Below are 27,422 nucleotides of genomic sequence, written 5' to 3' on the forward strand. Positions count from 1 at the left end.
AACCCGAAGGAGGGAGGAACTGCAGCACCACAGAGCTGGGCTGTACAGTGGCCATGGGACTGTACTGTCCCCATCTTCTCAGGGGAGAGGAGCAGCAAAACCTGGAAGGTAGAAAGGTTTCAGGGCTCCCAGCATGGAGAGGTGTTGGAATCCTAGATGCTGAGAATTTTAAACTTTCTGTGCTTAAAGGCACAGACCCACAAGAGAACACGGCAATTGACCTGAGGCTGTGGAGAAGACTTCCAAAATTGATTAATAGCACTGGGATTATGGCTGTAGTTGGTTAGAAGTGTGTAATATCACAGAGTGGGAAACTTAGAGTTTGGGGTCTTAGAATATAGAAATAAATATGAAGCAAGGTGGAGGTTTTAGGGTGGAGGCAGGTTGTTCTTTACCTTCTTCTTCCTTCTTCATGGGTTTGGGTGGCATTTTGTAATTGGGCACAAAAGTCCGCATTGCAGGCTTTGAGGGATTAGTGATTGGGTTAAAAGGGAAAATAATCTAGGTGTCCTTTCTTAATTGGATAGTTTAGTCTTAAAAGACCTTGTAACAAGAGACAGTTAGCCATTTTTGTGCCTTGCTAATGAAAGGCTGCAGAACTCATGGTTGTGAGGCTGTTTCACTGTTAAGAAATAATAAACACCTGATTGTGAACATGAACTACCGTCTCAAGTGCCTTCAATCCAGACCCAGAGAAACTGATAAGAGTTGGGCTTAGACATCAACAATACCATTCTTTTATTGAATAGTCACACAGGAACATGAACCATTTCAACCTTTGTGAGTTGACTCCACAGTGAAGTTCCCTCCCCAGCATCCAACATCTGGATGTTTGGGCTGTTTCCTCAAGCAGGAGGTGCTGAAGGCACACAAGTATATGGCAGGCACCAGCCTGGAGCTGGCTGACAGATCCCAGGGCTGTGGTGTAGACATAGGGTAAAAAGGAACAGCCAGACTCTCTTCACAGAGCCATACACATGTCACTTCTGGGCCAACTGTTTGTACAAGTTGAGAGTCAGACGCATAACTTCAGGATCTCCACTTTTTATGTCAAGAGCTTGCACGAAGCAGTCCAAAGCTTCCTGGAGTTTTCCATCATTCTGAAGTTTCTTCCCACTGTGTACCAAAGTGTCATAATCTGCAGCAGGAGAGGAACTCTGCCCAATGGCCTTTTCAGAGCTGCTTTCCTGGGTGAAGTAGTCAACCTGCTCGCCTGACTGGAGCTCAGTGTCACCTGTGGATTCCTCCTGAGATGATTCCATCTCCTCTGCCTCAGACTGCTCAGATTCCACGTTGTCTGTGTGGGAGGACTCTTCACTTGTATCAAGTGTTTCTCCATTAGGTTCTTCTTCAGGCTCAGCAGATTCCCCAGTGCACTCCTCAGCTTTGTCTTCCACAAGCCCATCTTGCTCCTCATCACCATCATCATCATCTTCTTCATCAGTGGTGCCCATGATTTCCCCAATATCCTCCACCTCATCTACCAACCTGCTGATGAACGAGCACCTGGAAGCATTAGACCTGTTTCCACTGTTATTTAGTTGGGGAGAAAAGATGGCTTTAGCTCTTGTGTCATGTTTAGGGGTGGAAGCGCTAATTCCTTCCAGAAGTCCATGCCGAATGCTGTCGAAGGGAGAGGAGGCCACTTGTTCAGGCTGCTCTTCACTCTCACTGTCTGAAGCAATTCTGTTTAAGCGTTTCTTCCTACTAAAAGTAAAGAGACCACTGCTTTCCTCCAACGATTTACTCCCTTGCAGGGAGGCATTTGGCTCTTCCTCAGCTGTGGGACAGGGTTTGCCATGGCTACTGGTCTCACTTGGCCAAGTTTTGTTTGGAGATTCTTTGTCTGGAGATTTACACAAGCTTTCTGACTGGAGTTGTAAGCTGTCCTTCTCAGGGTGTTCCCCTGATCCTCCTCTATTTGAGGCATCCTGGCATTCCTCTTCAGACTCTTCCAAAACCAGATTGAAGTCAACTTGATCCTGGAAGGAAGAAGGAGCAGATGTACCCTCCAAGCTGTCTTCCAACACGTGAGACTTGTGGAGCTCAGCATTGATTTCTGGCATAGCATTTGATAAACTCAGCACTGCAGAAGCTGGCTCAGGAAAATTGTTCTGCTCTGTCCCCAGGGCAGCGTGTGGGTCAAGTAGCTGAACTGACAATTCTGCCTCACTTCTACGGTCGTCAGCCATGCCAGAATCGGAGGAATTGTGACAATGCCAAGACTGGTCATTCCTTGCCTTGGCCGAGCTGTCTGAATGTATCTGTGAATGCTGTTTCTCTTGGAGGCTCTGACTCTCTTTCTCGAGTGCAGGGGATGATGGTGTAATGCTAGATTCAGGATCTTGCTCAGATTCTTGTAGATCAGATTGTTCTGCTGCCTTGCTGATATTGAGCACTTCTGTCTCCATACTGGACACACCTTGTGCCAGTTGCTCTTCATCCAAGTCAGCAACAGTTAGAGTTGTCATTCTGGAGCTGACATCAAGCACCTGGACCTCTTCATCCTCTCTAAGATCAATAACTTGGTCTTTTTCATGTACGTCAGTTATTGGTGGTGAAACAAAGTTATTTTTGTCATTCAACCCTGGAGACAACTTCTTTGGCCTGGAAACTGATCCCGATGGTCTTTGCCACTTCTCTTCACAAGCATTTCTGATCCCCTCCATCCTCTGATCTCTGAGCTGGGACTCCAACTGAACCAGCTCGTGGGCTTTCTGTACCCTCCGCTGGATATACTGATGGGCTTCCTCGCTCTCCACCTGCTCCTCATGAGCTATCTCCCTTGTGTAGATCAGGTCGTGGTCAGAAATACCAAACATTGCCAGGGAATGCAGGTAAGCAAGGTGTTCATCGAGCTGCAGGTCAGACTTCCTTTGCATGGCGTGCAAGGACTGCAGCTGGATCTGAGTTGCAGACATCCGAGTATCTTCCAACGTGAACAGCTCCCTTAGTTCCTGTTTGGAGAAATAACGGAACGGGTTCTTTTTGTCACCGGTGGTCTGTCTGATTAATGAGTCCTTGAATACCTGCCGCCTGTATATCTTCTCTTCCACGGTGCCGCAGGTGATCAGTCTGTAAATCACTACGTTCTCTTTTTGCCCAATTCTGTAAGCTCTGTCCACAGCCTGAGCATCGGTTGCTGGATTCCAGCTGGGATCAAAGATTACCACTCGGCTGGCTGCTGTCAAGGTTATGCCGACACCCCCAACCTGTGTGGTGAGCAGGAAGACAGAGTAGTCGGTGCTGCTCTGGAAGGCGTTGATGCGCCGCTCCCGCTCCGTCAGGTGCGTCACTGTGCCGTCAATGCGCAGGATCTGGAATTGTCGGCGAGACAGAACGAGCTCTATGATATCCAGCATCTTCCTCGACTGTGAGAACACCAGGGTTCGGTGTCCCTCTTCTCTCAGCCGTTCCAGCAGTCCCACAAGGAACTGCATCTTCCCAGACTCCTGGATCACAGTCTCATCAGAGAGATGATCTATTTTGTTCATGCCTGAAAACATACCTGCTTCCATCCTGTAATCCTGTTCGGAGCCCACCTGATCTTCCAAGCCCAGCTGGATACAGGCTCTCGTAGACAGAAGCCTGGGGTGGTCACAGAGTTTCTTCAGGACTGTCAGCTCAGCCAAAGGCGATCGGGTCATCATCAGTACTTCCTTCACATGATCCAGGCAGAGAAAGTTCCTGTAGATTTCTTCCTGCACCGGTGCCAGGTACACCCACACAACAAAGTCATTTTTCCTAGTGAGAGATGGCATGACAGGAGCCTTGTTCTCACTTGGATCCTCAGGAAAAGGAGCATCAGCTTTATCAGCAAGATAGCTTTTGATGTCTTCCTTGGTCCTTCTGAGGAAATAGGGCTTTATAATTGCCATGAGATTCTCTGATATCTTTAGCCCCAGTGCTTTCTCACCTGGAGTTGCATCCTTCTCCCTTGCCCTGGTAATGGGATTCTCATATTCCATTTTAAATGTTTTGGCAGTTCCCAAAAGGGAGCCTTGACAGGCAAAGTCAAACAAGGACCACATTTCCCGCAGGTTGTTCTGCACAGGGGTGCCTGTAAGCAGGATGCGGTACTGGGCCGGGATTGCATACACACACTTGGTTGTCTTGTTTGATGGGCACTTGATCTTATGTGCTTCGTCGAGAATGATATAGTCCCAGACAAACTCCTGCTCGTGGCGGCTGGCCAGCTGCTTCCAATTGTTAATGAGCATCTGGTAGCTCGTGATGATGATGCCATTCTTCCTTTGGACCCTCTCCAGGTTCCTGGTGCGCTCTGTCTTGCTGGTGCCATGGAACTCCTTGACGCGTAGGCCGGGGGTCCAGCGAGCGAACTCGGCCAGCCAGCTGCTGACCAGGGTGGTGGGCATGATGAGCAGGACATGCTGGATGAGCTCGGCATCGAACATACCCGAGAGGAAGGCGATCACCTGGATGGTCTTGCCCAGGCCCATGTCATCCGCCAGGATGCCACCAGGCTTGCCCTCCCGGTGCAGGCGGTACAGGAACGCAACACCTTCCCGCTGGTGCTGGAACAGCTTCCTGTGCATCTCCCCGTAGATCAGCAGGCCGCTGCCGCACACGTCCACGAAGCCCTCCTCCTCCTCCTCCTCCTGCTGCTCCTGCTCCGCCGCCGCCAGTGCCTCCTGCACCCGCTGCATGCGGCCCTTCAGCTTCTCGCTGGGGCGGATGGCAGCCGCCAGCCGGAACAGCCGCAGCGCCTCTTCCAGGTCCCCGTCGGCCGCCGCCGCCTTCGCGCTCGTCACGAGCCTGTGGGAGTCACCGTGAGTACCGGGTGGCCAGGCCCGGGCTACACCCAGGAGTGCCGGCCCGCCCCGGCCCGACCCGACCCGACCCGACCCGACCCGGCCCGGCCCGGCCCGACCCGACCCGACCCGGCCCGGCCCGGCCCGAGGCCCCCCGCAGCCTCCCAGCCGCTCAGCCCCGTCCCCGCTCACCCCCGGTACCGCTCCTCTTCCTCCGCCGCCACCTCCCCCGGCCCAGGGGCGGCCATGGCGCCAGCGCTGCCGCCCTGCGCTTCAAACCCGGCTCTTCCCGGCCTGCACCGCGCTACATGTAAATCAATAGCGCCCACAGCCAATCAACGCCGGGGGCGGGAGCAAAGGGGTGGGGTCGAGCGCTGCCCGCACCTCCTCCCGGCACACCTCCTCCCGGTTTGGGGCAATACCGGGTCGGGTACCGGTCCCGGCCGGTGCTTTTCCTGCCGCACGGTGGGAAACGAGGTACAGGACATCCAGGGGGAGCCCGGCAGATCCACAAGTTCCCCCGCCCCCGGTGCACTCCCAGTTCCTGCCGCGCAATCGGCGCGCGTCAGGGGCGCGGGCGGTGGGGGCCTCCCGCCAGCAGAGGGCGCGGCGGCGGCGGCGGGCGCCGCTCTGCTCCGCGCCAGTGCCCAGCGCGGAGTCGCCGGGAGACCGAGCGCTGCCATGGAGGCGCGCGCCGCGGGCTGCGGCCTGCTCGTATGGTGACCGGAGGTTTTCTTAACTGCGGCGCAGAGCGTTGCTGGCGCGGAGGTGCGGGCCGGGCGGCGGGAGCCGTGCGTGCTCGGCCTGGAGCGGCGGGCCGGCCGCTACGGGTGAGTGCGAGCGTGGCGGGGCCCGGCTCGCCTCGGTTGGTGCCGCCGCGGCGGGACTGGGGCAGGACGCGCCGTGCCCGGGCACGGCTCGGTTCTCTGCCGAGCTGCCACAGCCGTCGTGACTTTCGGGATCCCTGCGGGCTCCCCCCGTGGGCTCCCCTCACCCTGCGGGCCGGGACCCGCAGGACCGGCGCTGCGGAGGTGCCTTCTCGGCTCCCCGGTGCTCCTCCGGCAGCCAGAGCCGCTGCCCCCCCGGTGCTGGACCTGCCCCGTGGCAGGGAGAGTTCAATAGCTCTTACTTCTCCCCCGGGCTATCGACGGTTTCACCTTCGTTGCTTTTTTCCTCCTCCTGCCCCAGAAGCTTAGCGATAAAAATCAAACACTGTCTCTGTACACGCAACTCCCGTTTGTGTGCGTTGCGGCCGGGTTTTTACAAGCCTTCCTTCTGTCTGCAGGGTCGTTATTCGCTCCCAGGAGAAAGAAAACTCTGATCCGGATTATATTCCCATCAATAGCCGTTTTAAGTGTGTGCAAGGTACTGACTGCTGGGGGGAAGGTTGAGAATCTCCTGCTGTTCATCCACAAACGTTACATTTAATGGTGTTTCCTGACCTGTCTCCTGAGCCACAGCAGATTTAATCTTTTCCCTGTGAAACAGCAAGTCACATTTTATGGCATCCCCTTGTTCCTCATCCAAGCAGGTTGTCATTCCATGTCAGCATGCACTTGTGAGGAACTTGGCTGGCTCCAGTGCGCAGTGGGCTTGGCACCACACAGAGCCAGCACATACAGAACCTGGTTGCAGGGTCTGGCATTTGGTGTCTGTCTCTCAGACTTCTCTGAGATGCCAAGAGTTGGGAGCTGTTGCCTTTTCCTGCACGTTTACATCTAAACTTCCTAAGGTCTAGCAAGCTCTCAGCATCCCACCTGTTGGATGAGGAAGGGCTTTAGGCCTTGTCTTGGAAGAACTTAAATAGCAACAAGTGGTCCTGGGGCAAATCCTTGTGAGGAGTAAAAATCCTTTTTTCTCAATTTGTTCATTCCCTTGTGTGAAGTTCAGGGATGTTCTGCCCCTGGTCTTGCTCTGTAGAGAAGCTCTGAAGTTCCATGTCAAGTTCATCTTTCCCAAACTAGCTGCACTGATGGGGAAAAACCGTGCAAGTGTGTGAGAACTGTGTGGTGGGAATCTTCCTGGGAAACTTGTTGGGAGGTGACTGTCCGGGTTCTTTCTGCCAGAACCGTTAGGAATGTACAGATGTAAATTAGAGCTCTTTGTTCCTGTCAGGGCTCTCTCATGGCTGGTAGCAGGCAGTGTAATTATATAAGTCCTCAATTACTGCAGCATCCATCAGCTCTACTGATCCTGGCTTTCTCTTTTTCTAGAGGCAGAAGAAACTCTGCTGATTGATATAGCTGCAAACAGTAAGTTTCATAAGGGCAGTGGTGTAGCTAAAGATCCTGTCAGGGAACAGCCACTGCTGCTTGTTTTGCCTTCCAGTCTTCCCCCAAGCTCTGTGTTTGTTCTCTGCTCAAACAGGGATGGTTTTCTCTCTGATGTTGTCATCTGGCTCTGTCAGACACTCACTTGTCATGACAGATGAGGTTTGAAATGCAAATGGTCAAAATACCTGCAATTTTTCTTCCTGCTTTTAGAGCTCTTCTCTGCAAAATTGCAGTAGGGAGGATTCCTAAAGCCAGGAGAATGTGCTGGGGATACCCCAAGCAGGGTGGGGGGACCTCAGAAGCGCAGGGAGGGTAACTTAGGTGCAGGTTTCCATCACAAACAACACCTGGAAGCTGGGTGGGAAGCCTGGGGACTCTGAGGCAGCCTGGGCTGACTCAGTGAGTGTGTTTGAAGCAGGCTGCAAGGTCAGGATTCAGAGTGACGAGGCACCGGAGCGGCTCTTCGAGATCCCTGACGAGGAGCGCTGCTTGGGATTCCTGTCAGAAGTCCAGAGCATACAGGAAGGTGAGCAGAGTTGCCCCTATGCGTGTGAAATCCTCTGCTGGCAATTTCTGACAGGGATGGGTTTTTTTCCAGCCCACCTGAAAGCATCTCTTCCTGAACCTAAGGACTCGGCCATTTGGCATCAGGTGGAGAAGAGCCTCACAGGTCTATCTCCAGGTACAGTTGGCTTTGCTCCGGGGCCTGTGCAGTGCTGGGGTGCCCAGGGTAGGAGCTGGGTCTGGCCATGCTTCCTTGTCTGTTAATTCCTTCCTGAGTGCTATTTTCACCCTTGGTTTGTGCATATTAATCTCCTTCCTGCCTTGCCTTGTGGTTAGTGCCCTTTCTCCCATTTCCAAGGTCAAACAGTTGATGTATTCCTACTGTCTTTTGGTTTTTTGCTTTCTGTGGAGTTACATTTTTTCCTTCTTGATCTGAGCTGTTTCAGATTGTTTCTCAGGGTGTTTTTGTGGGATTGTTCATTACAGGAGCTCTGGGGTTTGAGGATGACTTCAACACCCTGAGCCTAGAAGAGAAAAGGAACATGCAGAACCACCAGACGGGATCTCGACGGGAGCCCCCACCTCCTCCTGTCCCTCAGAATAAGCAGTAAGTAACGTAGGGGATCTGTTCCCTTTTTTACTTTTCTTCCTAGACAGCAGAACTAGTTCTAGTGCTGCTCTTGCTTCCTTCCTAGATTTCACCGAGAGAGAGAAGGCACGTCCAGAGACCAGCCCAAGGTGACCAACACAATGCGCAAGATGTTTTTGCCCAGCACACAGTCGGGGCAGAGAGAGGGGCTCATCAAACATGTGCTGGCCAAGAGGGAGAAAGCCTACATCAACCTGCACAACTTCAGGTGAGACCTGGGAGGGAAGGACAGAGCTGTGGGATCTCTCCTTTGAGCTTGGATCTCACCCAGGATTGGACCCTGGCAGCTGGTGATGGGTTGCAGCTCAGGTGGCCAGTGAGGATGGTACACCCAAAAGTCTCTTGTCCGTGGGGCAGCTGCTCCTTTTGTCTTCTCTCTGTGTATGTCAGATCTCCTGAGGCTTGGTAAGGCTGGAGCAGGTGGGCAGAAAGAGTGAAGACAGATGTCCCACCATAGTGTTGTGGTGTTGTCCCTCGTGACATGATGTTAAAAGAGCCAGATGTTTGCGGGTGGAATGCCTTACTCTGAGAGGAGTGTCACTGGGACTGGGAGAATTTTTGAGGAGTGGCTGAGGGAGCAGGGAGGCCTCAGCCTTGAGAAGAGGAGGTTCAGGGGGACCTTCTCCTCACCTCCCTGACAGGAGGGGGCAGCCAGGGGGGTTGGGCTCTGCTCCTAGGGAGCAAAGGAGAGTATGAGAGGAGATGGCCTCAAACTGCAGCAGGAAAGGTTCAAGTTGGACACCAGGAGGAATTTCTTCATGGAAAGGGTGGTCAGGCATTGGAAGGGGCTGCTCAGGGAGGTGGTGGAGTCCCCATCCCTGGAGATGTGCAAGGAGTGCCTGGACGCAGCACTCAGTGCTCTGGGCCGGGTGACAAGGTGGGGATTGGGCACAGCGTGGACTCAATGATCCTGGAGGTCTTTTCCAACTTCAATGATTCTGTGACTTTCAGTTCCCCCACGGCAGTCATTGCCCCATGCAGGGACAGCTCACAGTGCGTGCTTCCAGCCAGAACACTGCTGTGCTGCTGTGGTTTTCATTGTGTTTTCTAACAGCTCGGCTGCTTTTGTGTTGTAGGTTCTTTGTGGGAACATGGAATGTGAATGGACAGTCTCCTGACAGCTTCTTGACCCCATGGCTGGTATATGACATGGAGCCTCCGGACTTCTATTGCATCGGGTGAGCAGCTGGAGGGGATCTGGGTTGGGTTTAGGTTCCTGTCGTGCTCTCAGAGGCTGCACAGAGCAGAGCTGTGTCACGTCTGAGGGCAGAAAGCCATCGGATGAGGCACAGGATCAGGTTGAACAAAGCTAGCATGACATAATAGATTTTCCTGGAGGTATCTGCAGAGCTCGCTCGTTGTCCTCTGCCTGAAGTGGTGTTTCTCAGGGAAAGGATTGCTGGGGGCTTGGGGTAGGATCTCAAAGGCATGGGGAAATTCTGTGCTTTCTCTCTATGGGGAAATTCTACTGCTTTACTTAGCATGTGGCTATAAGGAACTGTTCCTCCAAGGGCTGTTGCTGGAGGTTTCACGTTCCTGTAGGGAGAGGGGGATGTGCAGGAAGGCTGGAGGTGCTAAGCTCTTGGGTTTCCAGGTTCCAGGAGCTGGACCTCAGCACGGAGGCTTTTTTCTACCTTGATTCTACAAAGGAACAGGAGTGGCTGTCTGCCGTGGAGAGGTCCCTGCACCCTAAGGCCAAATACAAGAAAGTGAGTTCTCCTCAGTGGCATGGGGGCTTTTGTCATGATGGGAGAGAAAAAGGAAAAGGGCTTCCATTTTCCTCCCTGTCCAAGGAGCAAGGCTTGGAGAAACCAAGGGTGATACTGGGCATGTGCATGCCTGGGCATGTGTCAAATGTGTCAAGTTAAATCTGGAGAGTCTGTTTCTGCACCACAGTTGTAGGAAATATTGTGCTTTGAAGTAGAAATGCATAAAGGTGGGGACCACAGTACCTTTATCAAATAGAAGGTAGGTGTAAGGGAAGCAGCAGGTTCAAATTCTCTACCTATATTCCCTTTTCATCCCGTACTATAGAAGCCAGGTGTGTCCTGAGCTGGTAAATTAAACAAATAGCTTTTCTCTGAAGGAATGGGATGATTTATGAAGTGAAATCTTCCAGATGCTGCTGCCTTGAGTCAGAATTGCTTCAGCTGTACCAGCAGGACTTTGTTCTGGCTGGTTTAGAGCAAGACATTGGTTTTATCTCTGGTCTGACAAACCATTCTGCTGCAGGGACCGGTCCTGAATACATGAATGGGTTTCCCTTTCTTCCTTAACCTGTGTGTTTGCTGTCACACCCCATACTGATGTCTCTGAGCAGGTGTTACAGGAAATGAAACAGGGAATAGAGTCTCTTGCTGAACTGAGACCTGTCAAGGGGAGCTGGGAGTCAGGGTCCAAACTGCAGAGAGGCTCTTGCTTCCTCTCCTCCCTTTGCTTCGCTTTGGTTTTGGGTAAATTTCTCCCACCTTAGTGAAAGGGAGAGTGCAGGATATGGCTGGGGCAGTGCAGGAGTGGTAAGTGGCTGAAGCTGTAGGTAAAGCTTGTGGTCACTTGCAAATTCTGCTCCTGCAAAGCAGACCGGGGGCTGGGCCCTTGCAGCCAAATTCTCTGCTCTCAGCTTCTTTCCTCACTCCATAGACTTAATGCCAACACATGTGAATGTTTCTGTGCATAGAGGCGAGCATGCAGACTGTGCTCACACAGGTGGGGCCTTGTCACTGTTTCAGAGTGGTGATGTCACTGTTTCAGAGGGGTGATGCCACTCTTTTGGAGGTGCAGGAAGGTCACAAACTGGGCGGTGTCGGCTTAGCACACCTGAAAGATCAGCAGAGATCCCCATTGGGACAGGGCACATGAGCACGGTGTTAGTCTCTGTGGGCTGAGCTCTGTGGGAGCAGATAACTGCTCAGATCCAGAGAGTCCCTTGGCTTTAGGGAACAAGTATTTCTGAAGAATGAGTCAGTCTGTGTAGCTCAGAGATGCCTTTTGCTACCCCGTGCATCAGGCACATCTGCCTCAGGGAAATAGGAGCATCTCTGTCCATTCCCCTCTGCGCTGGAGTCCGCAGAAAGCCAAGGTGGGCTCTGACTCCCACTGCATCTGCAGCCTCAGGACAGCCCCAGCTCTGGGCCTGCTGGAGCACTCAGGGGCTTCTCTGCTTCTGCTGGTTAGAGCACGGCAAGGGCTGAGACCTGAGTCACAAACTGGCTGGGCATTTATTCTGTTTCTCTTTGCCCATCCAGGGAGGGTGGCAGAGTAGGGAATGCAGTGGGCTCAGCACCGCTGACAGCTCCTAGGCGGTGACAGATGGACCCCAAGAACCATGCTGTTCAGGACAGGAACAGAACCTTTTGGTTCTGTTGTTGCAATTAGGATTTGAGTTGAGAACATGAGGAACAGGGAGAGCCAGAGCAGCAGAGCATCAGGCAGAGCAGATCAGAACTGCATTCCCACTGCCTCTCTGGGAATTCAGGATCCCGTTTATTTTTGCAGGTGCAAATGGTCCGCCTGGTTGGGATGATGTTGCTCATATTTGCTAAGAAGGATCATCTGAGCAATATCAGGGAGATTGTGACAGAGTCTGTGGGCACAGGAGTCATGGGAAAGATGGTGAGTCACCAAGGCCAGCTTGTTGCTTCCCTGTATCCATGCAAGAAGTGGCACAGTCTGTTTTGGTTCACCTGTCCCCTCACCTGCCACCCACTCTAACCCCACTGGTCCCTCCTGTCCCTAGGGCAACAAGGGTGGTGTGGCCATCAGGTTCATGTTCCACAACACCACGTTCTGTGTCGTCAACTCCCACCTGGCTGCCCACGTGGAGGACTTTGAGCGTCGAAACCAGGACTACAAGGACATCTGTGCCCGGATGAGCTTCCTGATCCCCAGCTCAGACTGCCTGTCTGAGCTCAACATCATGAAGCACGAGTGAGTTGTACCCTTTGGCAGTGGCATCTAGTAACCCAAGTCAAGTCAAAACTGCAGCAACAGGAGGTTTCATGCAGATAAGTTTTCTGGCTTAATAAAGTAATTTGAAATCCCAAGTGCTGTGGTGTGCTGCAGCTCCTGCAGACAAACTGGTCACCTCCTTGTTGCAGTGCCTTATGCACCTGTGCCCAGTGTCCCTCTCCTTGCATTGGTGTATAACTTCCTTTTCAACAGGCCTAAACAGAATACAAATGGTTGGTACTTCTGTAATTAATACTTAAACCATTTAAAAACCAAAAATGTAGAGTGGATTAGTACAGAAAAAAAACTTCAAATATTTGATTATCCTTGATAATCCACTAATGGAAATGTTGAGGTTTGACTATAAACAGGAAGAGCTTTGGTACTAGCAAGGGGTTTAAATTTTAATCTTTAAATGAAACCTTTATGGAGTAAAGGGTGAGTCCCATGAGTGCTTCTTTAGCTGCTGATAACTAGAAGACTGTAGGCCTGCTTGGAAGCCTGGAGAGGAGCAGGGTGTGAGCAGGTGCTGGTGAGGTGTGGCTGATGGCAGGGATGGGAAACAATGTCCAAAAGGTTGTAACCTCCAGGAACCTAATTCTGCTCCTGCTAATTGTGTGTCAGGCGGTCTTGGCTCAGTAGGTGATGCAGCAGTGTCCTGCTCTGGTTGAAGGAAAGGCAGTGAAATAACCAACAGGTTTTTCAGGGTGTACATGAGGGATAACCCTGCAGATACAGATGCCTCACCTGTCCCGCTGGCTGACAGGCTGGCTCTGCTTAATGAGCTCCACCATGGCCTCTTCTTAACATGAGAAGAGCCTCGATACCAGCTAGATTTTGTGTGAACACTGGTCTTGCTTCATTAGAGAGTCAGTGCTGTGCTCTGGCTTTTTTTTCAGGCTGAGACAAATACATTATCTCCTACTAAACCAAGTTTTCAATCTTTGGGGAATTCCAAAGGAAATGGACTTAGTCCTGTATAGTGCTATTCTCGGGCTTTTTTTTCAGGCTGAGACAAACACATCTCCTACTAAACCAAGTTTTCAATCTTTGGGGAATTCCAAATGAAATGGACTTAGTCTTGTAGGATCTGCTGTCACTAGAAATTTCTGCTGTTGGACTCAGTCTTTAATGTATCCATTTTGTCTTCCACATGTCTCAGCTTTAATGTGGTTTCAAAAGGGGAACTGTTAACTGCTGATCTGCTCCCAAAATTCTTCCCTGTGCAGGTGGTGAGGCCCAGGCACAGGCTGCCCAGAGAAGCTGTGCCTGCCCCATTCCTGGAGTTCTTACAGACCAGGCTGGACAGGGCTTGGAGCAACCTGGGATAGTGGAAAGTGTCCCTGCCCATGGCAGGGGACTGGAACAAGATGAGGTTTAAGATCATTTCCAAACCAGACCATTCCATGACTGTACGTGTGTCTTTGTTTGCAGCGTTGTTATCTGGCTGGGAGACCTGAACTACAGGTTGTGTCTGCTGGATGCCAGTGAAGTGAAGAATCTCATCAGCAAGAACGAACTTCAGAAACTGCTGACTTATGACCAGGTCAGTGAACTCGCTCACATTCGCCCCATCCCTGGGAGGTCATCTTGGTTTGGGACGTGCCTCTGCTAGGGAGGAGCTGGCAGATGTGAAGCTGGGGAAGGGGCTGGAGCACAAATCTGATGAGGAGCAGCTGGGGGGGCTCAGCCTGGAGAAAAGAAGGCTCAGGGAGACCTTCTCGCTCTCTACAACTCCCTGAGAGGACAGTGCAGCCAGGTCAAGGTTGGTCTCTTCTCACAGTTAACAACTGGCAGGACAAGAGGAAGTGGCCTCAAGTTGTGCTGGGAGAGGTTTGGGTTGGATATTAGGGAAAATTTTTTAATGGAAAATGCTGTTCAGCCGTGGCACAGACTGCCCAAGGCAGTGATGTCCCCATTCCTGGAGGGATTTAACAGACATGTAGAGGTCGCATGTGGGGACATAGGTTAGTTGGGGCCTTGAGAGTGCTGGAGAAAACAGTTGAACTCAATGGTTTTGCAGGGCTTGTCCTACCTACATAATTCCATGGCCTGCTGCAATAAGGGTCTGGACACATTCATAGACACTGGACCCTGACAGAGCTCTGGGTGTGCTGGTTGCAACATCCCCCTAAACAAAACCAGACTGTCCATGCTGGGGTAACTGAGTAGCTCAGGCAGTCAATGTGTAAGTGTGTCTGTGTCTCAGTGCAGGAGCTCTCTCTTAAATACAAACTACAAGCTGAACACAGGCATTTGTAACAGCAACAAAAGCTGCTGTGATCAGTGTTGTGAAAGAGGTATTGATTTGGAGTCCAAATCTGCTCAGCCAGTTTGACCTGAATTCTGTGCTGTGGCCTTCCCTGCTCGGCACTCCCTGCAGCACACGGAAGGTGGTTGGCAGGTGCCTTTCAGGTGAAGGCTTGCACCCAGGAAACATGAACAGCAGTGGTGCAATATCACCTCAGACAGTTTAACAGTAAATTTGGTTGGTTGTCCTCTGTAGCTCATTTTTGCTGTACTACAGAGCTTTGTTCAGGAAACAGCTGTAGCTTTGGTCTTAGTGAGGAAAACATCCAGGAGGTTTTTCAGAAGAGGAAAGGAGCAAAGGAGGTTGGTATCAGGTTGTCAGGCAAGTGCAATCCTGGAGGCTCTTCCTAAAATGGTTGGTGGGGAACAATTAATGATGACAATCTTAAGCCATTAATATTTCCCTTAACTCATGCTTGATGCTGCCTGCATGGTCTGGTGAGCAGTACCATGCCCATTTGTACTCAGTCTGTTTGGAAAACTTTCCACATGTGTGTTAAAGGTGTGAGGTCTGAGAGGCAGTTTGGGGGTGTCTGTGAATCCCACAGAATGGCCACAGACCACGGTTGCTCTGTCTGTAGATCTGCTCTCTAACACTGCTGTGGCAAGGGAGGGTTTCTTGGGTTTGGTTTGTTGGGTTTTTTTTCCTTTTTAAAGCTTTCTTTTTCTGCTTTAGCTGAATATTCAGCGCACTCAGAAGAAGGCATTTGCAGATTTCATGGAGGGAGATATTAAATTCATCCCCACATATAAATATGACTCTAAAACAGATCGCTGGGACTCCAGGTACATTGGCTGCAACGGGGTGTATTTACCTATGACATGAAACACATTTTCTCACAAAATTTGATTTCCTGCTTCTTAGAAGTGTACATAGCTGTCAGTGTTATGTTTGGCCTTCCTTTCTTTCCTGCTTTCTGCAATAAGCAGCCCCTGTGTACGTTGACCAGGCACATCCCTTAAACCTCTGTAGCTGCTGATCCCACTGGATGAAGGCAGGTGAAGTGTGAGCTCAGGTGACCCTGCACTAGAGGCTTTTTCTGTTACCAGGGACAGGCAAACAGTATAAAAAAGGAATTAAAGAGCTAAGAAAACAGGCTGTCTGAGTCACCCTGTCCTCTGACTTGCACACCCACAGGGTGGCTGCACTGTGATAGCAGCTGTGGTTCCTGCTTGGTGCCTCCCACAAACATGGCTGCATCTTCTGCAGGGGCTGCTCCAAAGGGAGAAACTCCCAAGAAGAACTTTCAAACCATGTAGTGATTGAACTTGACTTGCCATGTTTATGAATCATCACATTAGTTAATCTGAAGAAGGATAACCCAGGATTCAGGCTTCACAACATAATAGTAATCACTGAGTAGACTTTCCGTAATGGAAACAATAAGCGATGGGTTGGATTGTGGGCAGAAAGGTCTGGCAGCACAAGAAAGTCATGCACTTTGGGTCACAGCACACATGGGTTCAGGCTGTGGAAATGGGCTTGACTGAGGGTTATTTTGTTTCCTGGTGCTGGAAAGGATGGGAATTTTATCAGTTGTATTGGGAAAGGGGGAGAGAGCAGCAAAAAAACCAGAATTCAAGTTGGGGTACGTGATAGGTGTTCATCCCATCACTGCTGTGATGATGTGGGTGGAGGCAACTGCCTTGTTGTGAAGAGGAACAGCTTGGATGGCTTGATAGGATTGTTGGATTCCCCTGGTAACCTGTTTTTCTTTGTAGTGGGAAGTGTCGTGTGCCAGCATGGTGCGATCGGATCCTTTGGAGGGGAGGGAACGTCAGTCAGCTCCGGTACTGCAGTCACATGGACCTCAAGACCAGTGACCACAAGCCTGTCAGCGCCCTGTTCTGCATCGGGGTAGGTTTGTGTGTTTGTTGGGGCAGGATCCCAGCACTGCCAGGCGTTCCAGGCATTACTGTGGGAGGCGGTGACAGTCAGGGCACCTCTGCTAAGGCTGTTGCAAGAGGACACATGAACCCAAGTGAGGCGTGCCTGCTGTGGGGGTGCTGCATCTGGCAGCACTGGGATAGGTGAGTCCTGCTGTTCCCTCCTCCATATGGAGACACAGCAGCAGCCTGGACCTGGCTGTACGTGTGCTGCGTCGGATGTGTCATCTGGTTCACACCTGGATGTCTTCAGTGGAGAGTGACAGCAAATTCAGGTTTTTTGGTGCAGCAAATGGGGACACTCCGTGTCCATTTTTGCTACCTCCTGCTCCCTGGGTGGCTCAGGTCACAGAATGGGTCAGGTTGGAAGGGACTACAGTGCGTTGTTGGGTCCCATCTCCCTGCTCCAGCAGGGCCATCCCAGAGCACATGGCACAGGATTGTGTCCAGGCAGTTTTGGACTCTTTCCACTGAGGGAGATTTCACAGCCTCTCTGGGAAATCTGTTTCAGTGCTCTGTCACCCACACAGTGAAGAAGTTCTTCCTCATGTTCAGGTGAAACTTCTTGGGATCGGTTCCTGCCCATGCCTCTCGTGCCATTGCTGGGCCCCACAGAGCAGAGCCTGGACCCTGCTCTGAGCCCTCCCTGCAGACAGGAAAAGACAGAGCCCTCTCAGCTGTGTCTCCTCTTGAGGGTGAAGAGCCCCAGCTCCTTCAGCCCTTCCCTGTAAGGGAGATGCTCCAGGCGCTTCAGCATCTGTGTGGTTTTTGCTGGCCCCACTCCAGAGGCTCCATGTCTCTCCTGTACTGGGGAGCCCAGAACCAGACACGGCACTTCATTTGTGCCTCACCTGCACTGAGTAGAATAGGCTGAGCTTGTTTAAAGAAAGGTCTTTCTCCTTTCCCTCTGGAGAATCATGAGAAGTGCTGCAGCATGCCAATGCTGTCTCACAGAGGTTGCCTCCAGTGATCTCCCAGTTGTGTGACCAGTGGCCAGACAGACCCTGGTAACACCTGCAGGGGTGAAATCTGCGTCAAGTTGCAGACACAGCTTGGGACTGCACACATGTGTGAGCTCTCTCAGCCTTGCAGCTACAGAAGCAAGTGCTTAGAGAAATAATTCACTTCTGCAGTTCACTCATGATCAAGAGAGTTCCTGTGAAAAGCCAACAGAAGTTTCATTGAGTGTTTTTTGTCTCCCGCAGGTGAAGGTTGTGGATGAGCAAAAGTATCGGAAGCTGTTTGAAGACATTGTTCGTATAATGGACAGGATGGAGAATGACTTTCTTCCTTCACTGGAGCTGAGCAGGAGAGAGGTGAGGATGAAACTGGGATCACTGTCACTGCCCAAACACAGCAGCCTTCAAAGTGCCAGAACTTCTTTCAAAGACTTTGTTTCCATGAACTGGATTATAGAAAATTGAACTGTATCTTATGATCAGGAATTGGGTTAGTAAGGACATGTTGTCTTGGCTCCTTGGCAGGACTTCTGTGAGGAATTCTGCATTAGGTGGGTTCCTCTCAGCCTTGAGAGGCCACTGCAGAGCCTGTGGGGGGCTGGCTATGGGCCCTATCCTGACTATTAATATCACTTGATTTCTTTTTGCTCTGCAGTTTGAGTTTGAGAACGTGAAGTTCCGTCAGCTGCAGAAACAGAAGTTCCAGATTACCAATAATGGGCAGGTCACCTGTCACTTCTCCTTCATCCCAAAGCTCAATGACAGCCACTACTGCAAGCCGTGGCTTCGGGCCGAGCCTTGTGAAGGTTACCTGGAGCCAGGTGAGTGTAGTGCTGTAGACCCCTCCATCCCATCTCCATTCAGTCCTTCCTGTCTTTCCTGTGTCCCACCTTCCTTGCCATCAATCTTGTCTGTTTGTCTTCTCTGTTGTGGCCTTTGTCCCTGCCACTGTATGTTTGTCCCCATCTTCGTTTTTGGAGAGTGTCTGTGTGTTCTTGAGCGCTCCAGTGTGTTGCAGATGAGAGCACGGAGATCTCCCTGGACGTGTATGTCAGCAAGGACTCAGTCACCCTCCTGAACTCTGGCGAGGATAAAATTGAGGATATTCTTGTCCTGCACCTGGACCGAGGGAAGGACTATTTCCTGACCATCAGTGGGACCTACCTGCCCAGCTGCTTTGGCACCTCGCTTGAGGCCTTGTGCCGGATGAAGCGACCCATCCGAGAAGTTCCAGTCACCAAGCTCATAGACCTGGTGAGTTCTGAAGCGGCTCTTCTAACCCAGAGAAGCTTCTGATTCTCCCAAAATCCCTTCTGATTCCCTTCTGATTGCTCCCAAAAGCAGGAGCAGTACCTGCAGGTCAGGTTGTCTGTGCTGGCTCTGAGATGAGTGACTTCACAGACCTTGAGGTGCTCTTTTATTCTTCCTGTCTACCACAGCCGATGACTTTTGACAGCCTGTGCTTTATGCCTTTTTTCTGAGTGGGCTCTGAATATTGTTTGATGGGTTGAAAAAGTGACCTCAGCACCTCATGCTGGTGGCACTGGTGCTGGCAGGCTCAGCTGGGTGGCACTGCGGTGTCATAAGAGATGTGATTAGGGGCCTCTCATCCAAGGTATATGAGCTTATTCTGGTATGATGAGTGCCTCAAGGGCCTTTTCCTTCTGCATGCATTCCCACTGCTCAGAAGATGGAGCAAGCAGAAGCAGGAGGACCGAAGGAAAGTGTGTGGTGTGGGTGTGGGGTGCTGAAGGACACAGCTCAGCAGATGAGCAATGTCACAGCCTCTCTGGCCATTTCCTCCCACACCAGCCACAGTGAGAGATAATGCCTTGGGTGAGAGATAGCTCATCAGGGAGAGTTCTCTCTCTGGTGCAGCGAACTGTTCCTCTCCCCAGCCTATGCCAGCCCCCAGCATCAATTTTCCTCCTCCCACAGCTCATAGTGTGCATTAGAGAGGGTGCAGTGGTGCCCTAGTCACCTGTTGGTTTTTGGGTACTCAGCTCTTTCTGGGGTTGTCCCATTCTAGGGATGTAATTCTGATTTCCAGGCTGGTTTCATTAATCTCTCCTTCTGCCTTACCTCACCCTGTTCCAGTGAGGTGCAGCAGCTCCTGAGTGCCAGTTCATGTCCCAGTTCTTGTTCAGCCAGGAGAGTCCTTTCTTTCTGTCCACCTGAAAGCTCAGCCCCATTGTTTGAGTCTCTCTGCCATGTGATACCTTTCCTCTCCTCTCCTATCTCACAGTCTCACCCTTACATGAGGGTTTTTTGTCCAGTAGGCTGCTGCTTTTCCACCTCTGTATATTTGCCAGCCTCCACTCCCATTGTTTCCACATTTTCTCATCCCTTCAGCAGTTGTCCAGTGCCTTTCCCTGCCTCTTCCAGTTCCCATCTTTTATTGTAGGTATCTACTTTTCTCACAAGTCCAATATACAGAGAAGTCCATTTTATGAGAGAATTTTGACTTTTTAACACACTAATCAGACTAGGCAGGATGCAGGTGGCAAGATACATTGTTTGCCTCCTCAGGTCAAGCAACTGATCCAGGCTTCAGGCTCCTCAGATTTCTGAGGATTTGGTTATAGTCAGTCTTGTTCTAGGAGTCTGGAACATTTCACTGGCCTTGGTTGCTTTTCCACCTGCACTTTTCAGCTTAGCACCAGCTTCTTGCTTGGTAGAGAGGAATTAGGGCCCAGACTCTTGGCTCTGCCCTCACAGACATGCACTGTTAGATTTATAAGAGTCCATTGAGGTGGCTTCTCCTTCCATCTATAGATTTCCTTCTCCTGTTTCTCAGTGAAACATCTAGAAATAAAGCAGGCAAAACAGTCAGCAAGGAGCACCTGCTCCAGTGTCTGCAACAGGGACACAGTTCTCTGTATGGATGTGGGGGATATTTTAAGTATTTTGGTTCTGATTTAACCTATGAGCTGAGAAATCCTTGGAATCAGACCAACTGAGCACTTACTGCCTGAGTCAGTGGTGCTGGTGCTGCCTGCCCTGCAAGCTGGAGCATTGGGGTGCAGTTCCCTGAGTTTTGGTGCTGCTCAGGCTGCATGAGGCTGGCAGTGTCTGTGCATTAAGAACCTTCTGCACTTGCATGGCCTCATCCTTCACTGCATCCAACATTTTCCTCAGCCTGGCTAGACTTTGTCTGTCATTTTCAGTGGAGAGAGGTCTGGAGATCCAGTCACTGAGGGGCTGAGGTGGGTGGGATTTTGTCTGGGAATGGCTCTCCTGGTTCTCCCAGGAGGCAGACAGTGACTTCGCTGCTGTCACTTGAGCACCTCTCCTTTGGAGTTTCAATATTAGTGTCTCATCGTGTTTTTTCTTGGGATACTACTTTGGGTTTTAAAAAGCCTCTTGAAGAACCCCTGTCAGGAGCAGGTGAGTCTTGTGAAGCAAATCATGCTGAAGGCTCAGCATTAGGGAGAAATTGTTCCCTGTAAGGGTGGGGAAGCCCTGGCACTATTTGCCCAGGGCTTCCCAGTCCCTGGAAGTGTCCAAGGCCAGGTTGGAAGGGGCTTGGAACAACCTGGGATAGTGGAAGATGTCCCTGCCCATGACAGGAGAGTGGAATGAGATGAGCTTTGACGTCCCTCCCAACCCAAGCCACTCTGGGATTCTGTGGAGAGCTGAGCAGCCAGGCTCAGGTTGTGGGGTGAGGTGGAAATGACTCAGCCATTACAAAATGTGCAGGTGGCTGTTTGCCCTCCCAAACCTGTGTCCCTCCCCCTGTGCCTCAGGAGAGAAACCTGTGCCAGCTCCTGTTAGAAGCAAGCTGTTCTTGGGAAGAGGACAGTCTGTTGTGGCTCTGTTAGAACTCAGGGAGGCTCCAGGGGAAGCAGGCACTGCAGAGGCCACAGGAGACCCCGAGATGTTTGTCCCTCCTGGTTTCCCTGTGCCATGGGAGCTGCAGCTGCTTCCAGCTCAGCCTGGGAATGTGCTGGGGCTGTTCCTACCCTGAAAGGTCGATTTGCAAGACTCAGCATGGACGACCTGCTTCCATTTCCTCCTGCAGACCCATGAGGAGTGTCCAGCCGGACCTGGCTGTGCAGGGATGGCTGTTTGGGGATGCTGAGGGCTTGGCTGTGCTGCCAGAGGGCTTGGCACACTCCTCTCTACGCTGTGCTAATGCTCTTAGGCTGCAGCAGCAGCAGCCGGGTTTGAGCACAAACCATCATTTCCCTGACCACACCGAAAGCTGCTTAGGAGCCCTGTGAGCTCCACAGCTGCCACACACTCAGAAACACAGATTTAGCCCAGGGAAGGTTTTATCTCTGTCCTGGTCACAAGGCTGAAATAACATAGGGACAATGATTCTGACCAGGGAACTTCTTCCTGGTGGACACTTCTCACCTGCCCATGGCCCGGCTGTTGGCCAGTGAACAGTGCTGTCTAAGCCCCTTGGAGGGCTTTCCAGAAATCCTGACTAGACTGTGCATCATATGAGCAGGATTGTTGTTAATTGGCAGGCAAATCTCTCACCACAGGTTTAACTTTGGCCGTGTCAGCAAAATGTGTGAAGGACCTGGTGTTCAATGGGTTCTTGTAATGCAAATTAGGCTTCTGCTTAATCAGAAGAGTTAATCCAACAGTGCTTTCTCCCTCTTAACCACACTTTTTTCCTCTCCTCTCTTTCCTGCTGCTCTCAGGAAGAAGACAGCTTCTTAGAAAAGGTAACACAAGCAATTGCTGCGTGGCAGTCTGCTTCTCAGTGGTGTGTTTGTAAAGAATGAGAGCTTTTCTCTTGTTTTCTGTGGCAGAGGGAAGGGGAGGGGAGCACAGAGGGGACACGGCTGTCAGCAAAGCTTCTTAGCACAGCTGTGGGCTGGATGAGAGCATGGAGAGGCACACAGTGACCCCAGAGCCAAGCCCACCTTCAATGTTAAAGCTCACCAAATTTGCTTTGGGGGGAAAAACATTACTCTCCTGATCCTGACAGCAGTGCTGGATATTCCCATAAAAGATTGGCAGCCTTTGGCATACCTCTGACCATAAGGAGGGGTTCACCACAGCATCCTCTCAGACCCGTGAGAAGAGGGCTGAAGGAGGAAACTCAGGTCTTTTGCTCCTTCCATCTGGCTGTGTCCCTGTGGAGGCAGAGGAAGGGCCTTGTACAGGAGGTGGATGTTTCTGTGCCTCTCAAGCAGTGGAGCTGGGGCTGCTCGCTCTGGTGGCCGCGATGCCCGAGCGGGATCGCTGCTTCCCTTGGCACCCGTGCTCAGTGCTGGAGCCAAGCAAGGAAAACTTCCTTGGGAGAGCAGGTGGGGCATGCTGGGGGTGTTCATACTGTCCTTGTGCTGGCTCTGACATTTGTAACTTGTTCGAGCTGGTTCTGCACCGGCTTCCCAGTCTGAGGGAATTGTTCCTCTCTGGGCTGTCAGCGCAGTGGCAGAGTACAACAGGAGAGGGAAGGAATGTTCCGTCTCCAAGAGGAGATCGAGCTTGGGTGTCTAACCACATGAACTTCATAGACTCCCTCCTGGCAGGGGAGAAGGGAGGAATTGTGATTTTTGGGAGCATCTTCCCGTGGGAAGCACGTTCCTCACACGCAGCAGGAGAGGGCGCTCGGGGCCCGGCCAATGCGCGCCCGCCTCCGCCCCCTGCTCCTGCTCCTGCTCCTCCTTCTCTTCCTTCTCGTCTGCCCCGAGGCACCTCGACCCTTCTCCTGTCCTCTGAATACCTGGGATCTCCTGTATGGGGGTCTTCACAGCTCCCCCAGTCATGCTAGGGGCTGCTCCAGCGCTTGGCTCCGGTGATGCCCTGGCACAGGGGGTTTCTGTAGAAGAACCTCTGCCCGGGAAGAGTGTCCACAGCCCTGGGAGAGGGTCTGCAGCTCTCCCCCTTTCCCTCTTAAAGGAATTCTCTAATTCTCTTGCCTGACACGCTGCTTCCCGACCTTGCATGTGGCTGAGCGAGGCAGCCATGCACCCATGACTCCTCATTTACTGGCGGGGTCAGACCTGGTGCTGTGCAGGGCAGAGCTGTGCTGCGTGGCAAGTGGGGCTACTGCCTGTGCCACCAGGGCTCATGTCAGCTTGGTGTGTCTCTGGGCATAGCAGGGAAGCTGCCCCTGGCTGCTCTCAAGGGCTGTGTGTGCTGCAGGGACAGCCATGGCAGTTGTTGCCTCAGCTGGAGTGAGGTTCTTTCTGTGTGGCTTGTGGACTCCTCTGCTGGTGGCGGGGTTGTGCTCCTGCTTGTGCTGGTTCCTGGGTGCTTTGGGGGTGCTGGGCACGGCTTCCTCCTTGGAGGTCACAGGAATGTGAGTGATCGTGAAGTGAGAGTAAAATCAAGTCAAGAACATGGATCCGGTTAAAGCTTGGTGTGATGGAGACGTCTGAGCCATGGAGCTTGTCAGCTGCTCCACAGGAGTAAGCAGGAACTGTGACAGTGGTGGCCTGTACTCAGTGAGAGCTCTCCTTGGGAAAATCAAGGAAGAAACTTCAGGAAGCAGGACAGTTGCAGAGCCCTGGCAGCAGCTGTGGCTGGAGCAGCCCCGAGTCAGGGCAGGTGTGGGGTCAGTGGGGACGGGGCTGGGCTCCCCAGCGCGGCGGCTCCGCAGCACAAGGACTTGCTGGGTCCCAGCCTCTGTTGGCTGCAGGGTGGGAGCTGGGATGGGGCCAGGGCACCGTGGGCAGCCAGAGCCACCTCCTGGGGGTCTGAGAGGGCTGGGGCTGTTGGAGAGCCCAGGCAGGCTGTTCCATGGGGCAGCAGAAGGGAGAGGAGCCAGGACCTGTGGGGCAATGGCTGGTGCTGTGGAAGTGAGTCAGGGCTAGAGCACCTCGGGGTCCTGCTGCTTCCCTTGCCCCAGCTTTCCCTACCAGGGACTAAGGGCCTGAGGCAGAAGGAACTGAGGTTTCCCTGAGCCCTTGTGTGCTTTCTCCCCAGGAGAAATCCATCCTGCAGGTGGGCTCCCTGGACAGCGAGGAAGCAAGTGAGGTGCCGCTGCAGGTGCCAAAGGAGATCTGGCTCTTGATAGACCACCTATTCAAGCATGCCCTCCACCAGGTGAGAGGGAGGGCGGGGGAGGAATCCTCTGCCATGCTGGAGCTCTCCTGGTGAGCTGGTTCCTCACATGTACCTGGAAATCAGCTCTAGTTTGGTGTTTACAGGGCAAGGCTTTTACCTGTGCTCAAGGCTGGGTCTCCCGGGGTTCACCATTCACTGGGAGTCACCATGAGTTACCGTGTGCCTCAGCCTTTGTGGGGAAGGTGACTTATTCCATCCCTGTGCTGTTTTTGACAGGAGGACCTGTTCCAGACTCCAGGCATGCAGGAAGAGCTGGAGCAGATCATTGACTGCCTGGACACCAGCATTCCCGAGACAATCCGTATCCTTCCGTGATGGATCTCAGCTCTGCTAGGAGAGTTCACTCTTGGGAGAGCTTGTCTGTCATTTTTACCTGGCAGGGTTCCTGGCAGGGATGGGCTCCCCTTGGTCCCCCCACAACCTCTCTCAGTTCAGTCTGTGCTGGCCAAAGCAGCCAGGGGCTCTGGAAGCTTCTGCAGGGCTGTGCCAAGTGCAGGAGCTGGGATACTGAAGAGCATGGTCTGGAGAAGAGGCTAATGGAGCAGGGAGTTTCTGTGCAGCCAGAGGGTGGGAAATGCAGTGCAGGGTTTTTCATGGATGGGGGACAGTGGAGGAGGAGGAGAGGTTAGACAGGCGGGGATCTTGTGTGACCTCCTGCAAGATGAGTGTCTGGGGAGGGAGGGGATCTCTCTGCTCAGCATGACCCTTGATTCCCAGCGCTCCAGCGGGCAGTAATCACTCTGTGGCTGAAGCTCTCCTCATCTTCCTGGAGGCTCTGCCAGAGCCTGTGATCTGCTATGAGCTGTACCAGAGGTGTCTGGAGGGGTCCCACAGCAGCCGGCTGTGCCGACAGGTGCGGGGCTGTGCTGACATGGGGGCTGCTGCCGGCTCAGGGCAGCTCCTGCTGCTGTGGGCTGTCCATGCCTCTGGGCCTGCCTGAGCCCTACTCTCTGCCTGGGGACTGGCAGTGGCTGTGGGAGAGTGGGCAGCTCTTCCAGAGAGACCCCAAGTGAGCCATGTCTCACCCTAAGCACATGGAGAACAGGGAGGGACCAAACCACCCCTGGTGCTGAGAGCTTGAGCACCTGCTCAGAGCTGCAATTCCTGTCCTTTGTGAAGGGCTGTGCATGGCTCTTAACAGCTGGTGGGGCATCAGGCCAGATCAAGCATGTCCCTGAGCAGAGGGGGAAGTTTTGGGGCAGTGAGAGCTGGGATCTGACTGGAAACAAGCAGGAGGCTGACATAGGGCACTGAGGACTTTTTCCTGGTGACACAGCTTTCCTTGAAGCAGTGTCACCAGGAGCCACAGCCCACAAGTGCCATCAGTACTGGGCTGCAGCTTGTGGGTAAGTTGCTGTGGAACCCAGAGTGCCACACATGCCCAGGCTGCAGCGGTGGGAGGTGGGAGAGCTTCCTGACACCATTTCCTTGCAGGTGATCTTTCAGCTGCCGAGCTGCCATCGCAACGTGTTTCGGTACCTAATGTCCTTCCTGCGGGAGCTGCTCAGGTACTCGGAGGACAACAACGTCAGTGCCACCATGATCGGTGAGTGTTTTTCCTCTGCAGCCCTTGCTCCATCCCCGCCTCTTCCTATACCTCCCCAGGTCTTTGCTCCCTACCAGTGACTGATTTTACCTGCCTCCACAGCTGCCCTGTTCTCCAGCCTCCTCCTGCGCCCGCCGCCCAACCTGATGGCCAGGCAGACCCAGCAGGACCGCCAGCGTGCCATCAACTTCCTCTACAGCTTCCTGCTCACCGGGGATGAAGAATGACTCCTGCCATGTGCCAGAGCCGGGCCCGCGCTCCAGCTGGGCCTCTGACAGCTCCGAGGGGTAAAGGCTCGAAGCTCTCCAAGTGCCGTGTTTACAGTGGGAAGGGACGGTTCCCCCTCCTTGCCACACCGTACCCCACGCTGCAGAGGACCTGCACGCTCATTGCACTGCCATCCACCTCTGGAGCCTCCGGCTTCCCTGTGGGAGCCTGGTGGATCTGTCAATACCCGAGCACTGTGCCAGCACCCATCATCCTGTGGCAGTATCGCCGGTTCCCAGGTCACGCTTCTCTCTGTGTCACCCCTATCTCCCAAGAGCTGCTGTAGAGAAGGGTGGGGATGGCTGGTGCTCTTGGAGGCCGTGGCACACTGCGTCCCTCCAGTGCCAGGTACATGTGCCGGTGTGTTCACCACCACAGACTGCTGTGAGACATGTGCCACCCTCTGCCACACAGCCATGCCAGCCCTGATGCCATCACTGTGCTATGGACTGTGCTGACCCAGGAAGGTTGTTTGGACATTGGGCCTCTCCCCTTCGGCATGGCCTTTCCCCTCTCCCCTCCCTCCCAGGACACGGGGCCTCGGCAGACAAGTCTGTCCCTGCATCCCCCACTCTGCCCTCACTTTCCTGTCCCTTCCCTGCCCCAGCTTCCCCCAAAGACACAGGATAGTGGGTGGCTCGCAGTGACCAGGGTCAGGCAGAGCCATGAGCTGCCCTCTGCTCCTCCTGGGCTGTCCTGTGCACTTTGAGCAGGATGGCACCACTGTCTCTCTAGTGTGGGGGTAGGACAGGCTGGGTCACCAGGTGCCACTAGATGGAGTCCATTGTCTCCTTCCTGGGGTGCTAGCAGAGGGTACAGGTTTTGGGGGAGCGAAAGGAGCCACAAATGGTCCTTGGGTGCCAGAGGAGCAGCTGAGGGGGCTGTGTGAGAGAGCTGCCGTGCAAGGGTCGCACACAGCTGGCTGAGGGGACAGCCCTGGGGCTGGTGACTGAGGGTGCAAGAGGGGCCTGTCCCACTGAAACACTAAGGCCTGTGGGGCCACATGGCCTCAGGTGAGGGAGGCCAAAGCCAAGGGGAAGGGGTTGAGGTCACAGAGTCCCCGCCGGTGCCTGGGCTTAGCCCAGGGTGTCGTGTGGCCCTGTGGTCCCCATGCACTGGCTGAGCTGCTGCAGGCTCCCCTCCCTTCTGCCTTTTTCTTATCCTTAAAATTTTTAAATTACATAATTTATTGGGAAACTATTAGTTCCAAATAAACCTCTGTTGTGCAAGGCCTGGGGGCTGTGCAGGGCACACCTGCCCTCCCTCATGCAGTTC

The 27,422-nt window shown here is 52.9% G+C and overlaps 2 protein-coding genes across 3 annotated transcripts; one reads left to right on the plus strand and one right to left on the minus strand.

Annotated features, from left to right (window-relative positions):
• Nucleotides 1–790: 790 nt before the first annotated feature.
• Nucleotides 791–5,417, minus strand: ERCC6L (ERCC excision repair 6 like, spindle assembly checkpoint helicase). Its single transcript, XM_041424352.1, has 2 exons — nucleotides 4,965–5,417; nucleotides 791–4,776 (listed from the first exon to the last, which is right to left on the minus strand). Exons 1-2 carry the CDS (start codon nucleotides 5,018–5,020, stop codon nucleotides 981–983), a joined length of 3,852 nt encoding a protein of 1,283 aa, XP_041280286.1. The 5' UTR covers nucleotides 5,021–5,417; the 3' UTR covers nucleotides 791–980.
• Nucleotides 5,418–5,496: 79 nt separating this feature from the next.
• Nucleotides 5,497–27,376, plus strand: OCRL (OCRL inositol polyphosphate-5-phosphatase). 2 transcript variants are annotated; one of them, XM_041424308.1, is made up of 23 exons: nucleotides 5,497–5,602; nucleotides 6,058–6,137; nucleotides 6,986–7,024; nucleotides 7,461–7,571; nucleotides 7,644–7,727; nucleotides 8,036–8,156; nucleotides 8,245–8,406; nucleotides 9,275–9,376; nucleotides 9,793–9,907; nucleotides 11,694–11,810; nucleotides 11,935–12,125; nucleotides 13,581–13,692; nucleotides 15,133–15,242; nucleotides 16,179–16,314; nucleotides 17,549–17,659; nucleotides 17,958–18,123; nucleotides 18,321–18,556; nucleotides 21,958–21,981; nucleotides 24,194–24,313; nucleotides 24,551–24,635; nucleotides 25,060–25,187; nucleotides 25,769–25,880; nucleotides 25,983–27,376. In XM_041424308.1, the coding sequence occupies exons 6-23, from the start codon at nucleotides 8,092–8,094 to the stop codon at nucleotides 26,105–26,107; spliced, it is 2,217 nt and encodes a 738-aa protein (XP_041280242.1). In that variant the 5' UTR covers nucleotides 5,497–5,602; nucleotides 6,058–6,137; nucleotides 6,986–7,024; nucleotides 7,461–7,571; nucleotides 7,644–7,727; nucleotides 8,036–8,091; the 3' UTR covers nucleotides 26,108–27,376. The 2 variants fall into 2 exon arrangements, with proteins under 2 accessions (XP_041280242.1, XP_041280243.1); XM_041424309.1 differs by having other exon boundaries at nucleotides 7,464–7,571.
• The last annotated feature ends 46 nt before the right edge of the window (nucleotides 27,377–27,422 follow it).

The sequence above is a fragment of the Onychostruthus taczanowskii genome, unplaced genomic scaffold (genome assembly GCF_017590055.1).
Source record: "Onychostruthus taczanowskii isolate IOZ18803 unplaced genomic scaffold, ASM1759005v1 scaffold81, whole genome shotgun sequence".
Classification (NCBI taxonomy): domain Eukaryota; kingdom Metazoa; phylum Chordata; class Aves; order Passeriformes; family Passeridae; genus Onychostruthus; species Onychostruthus taczanowskii.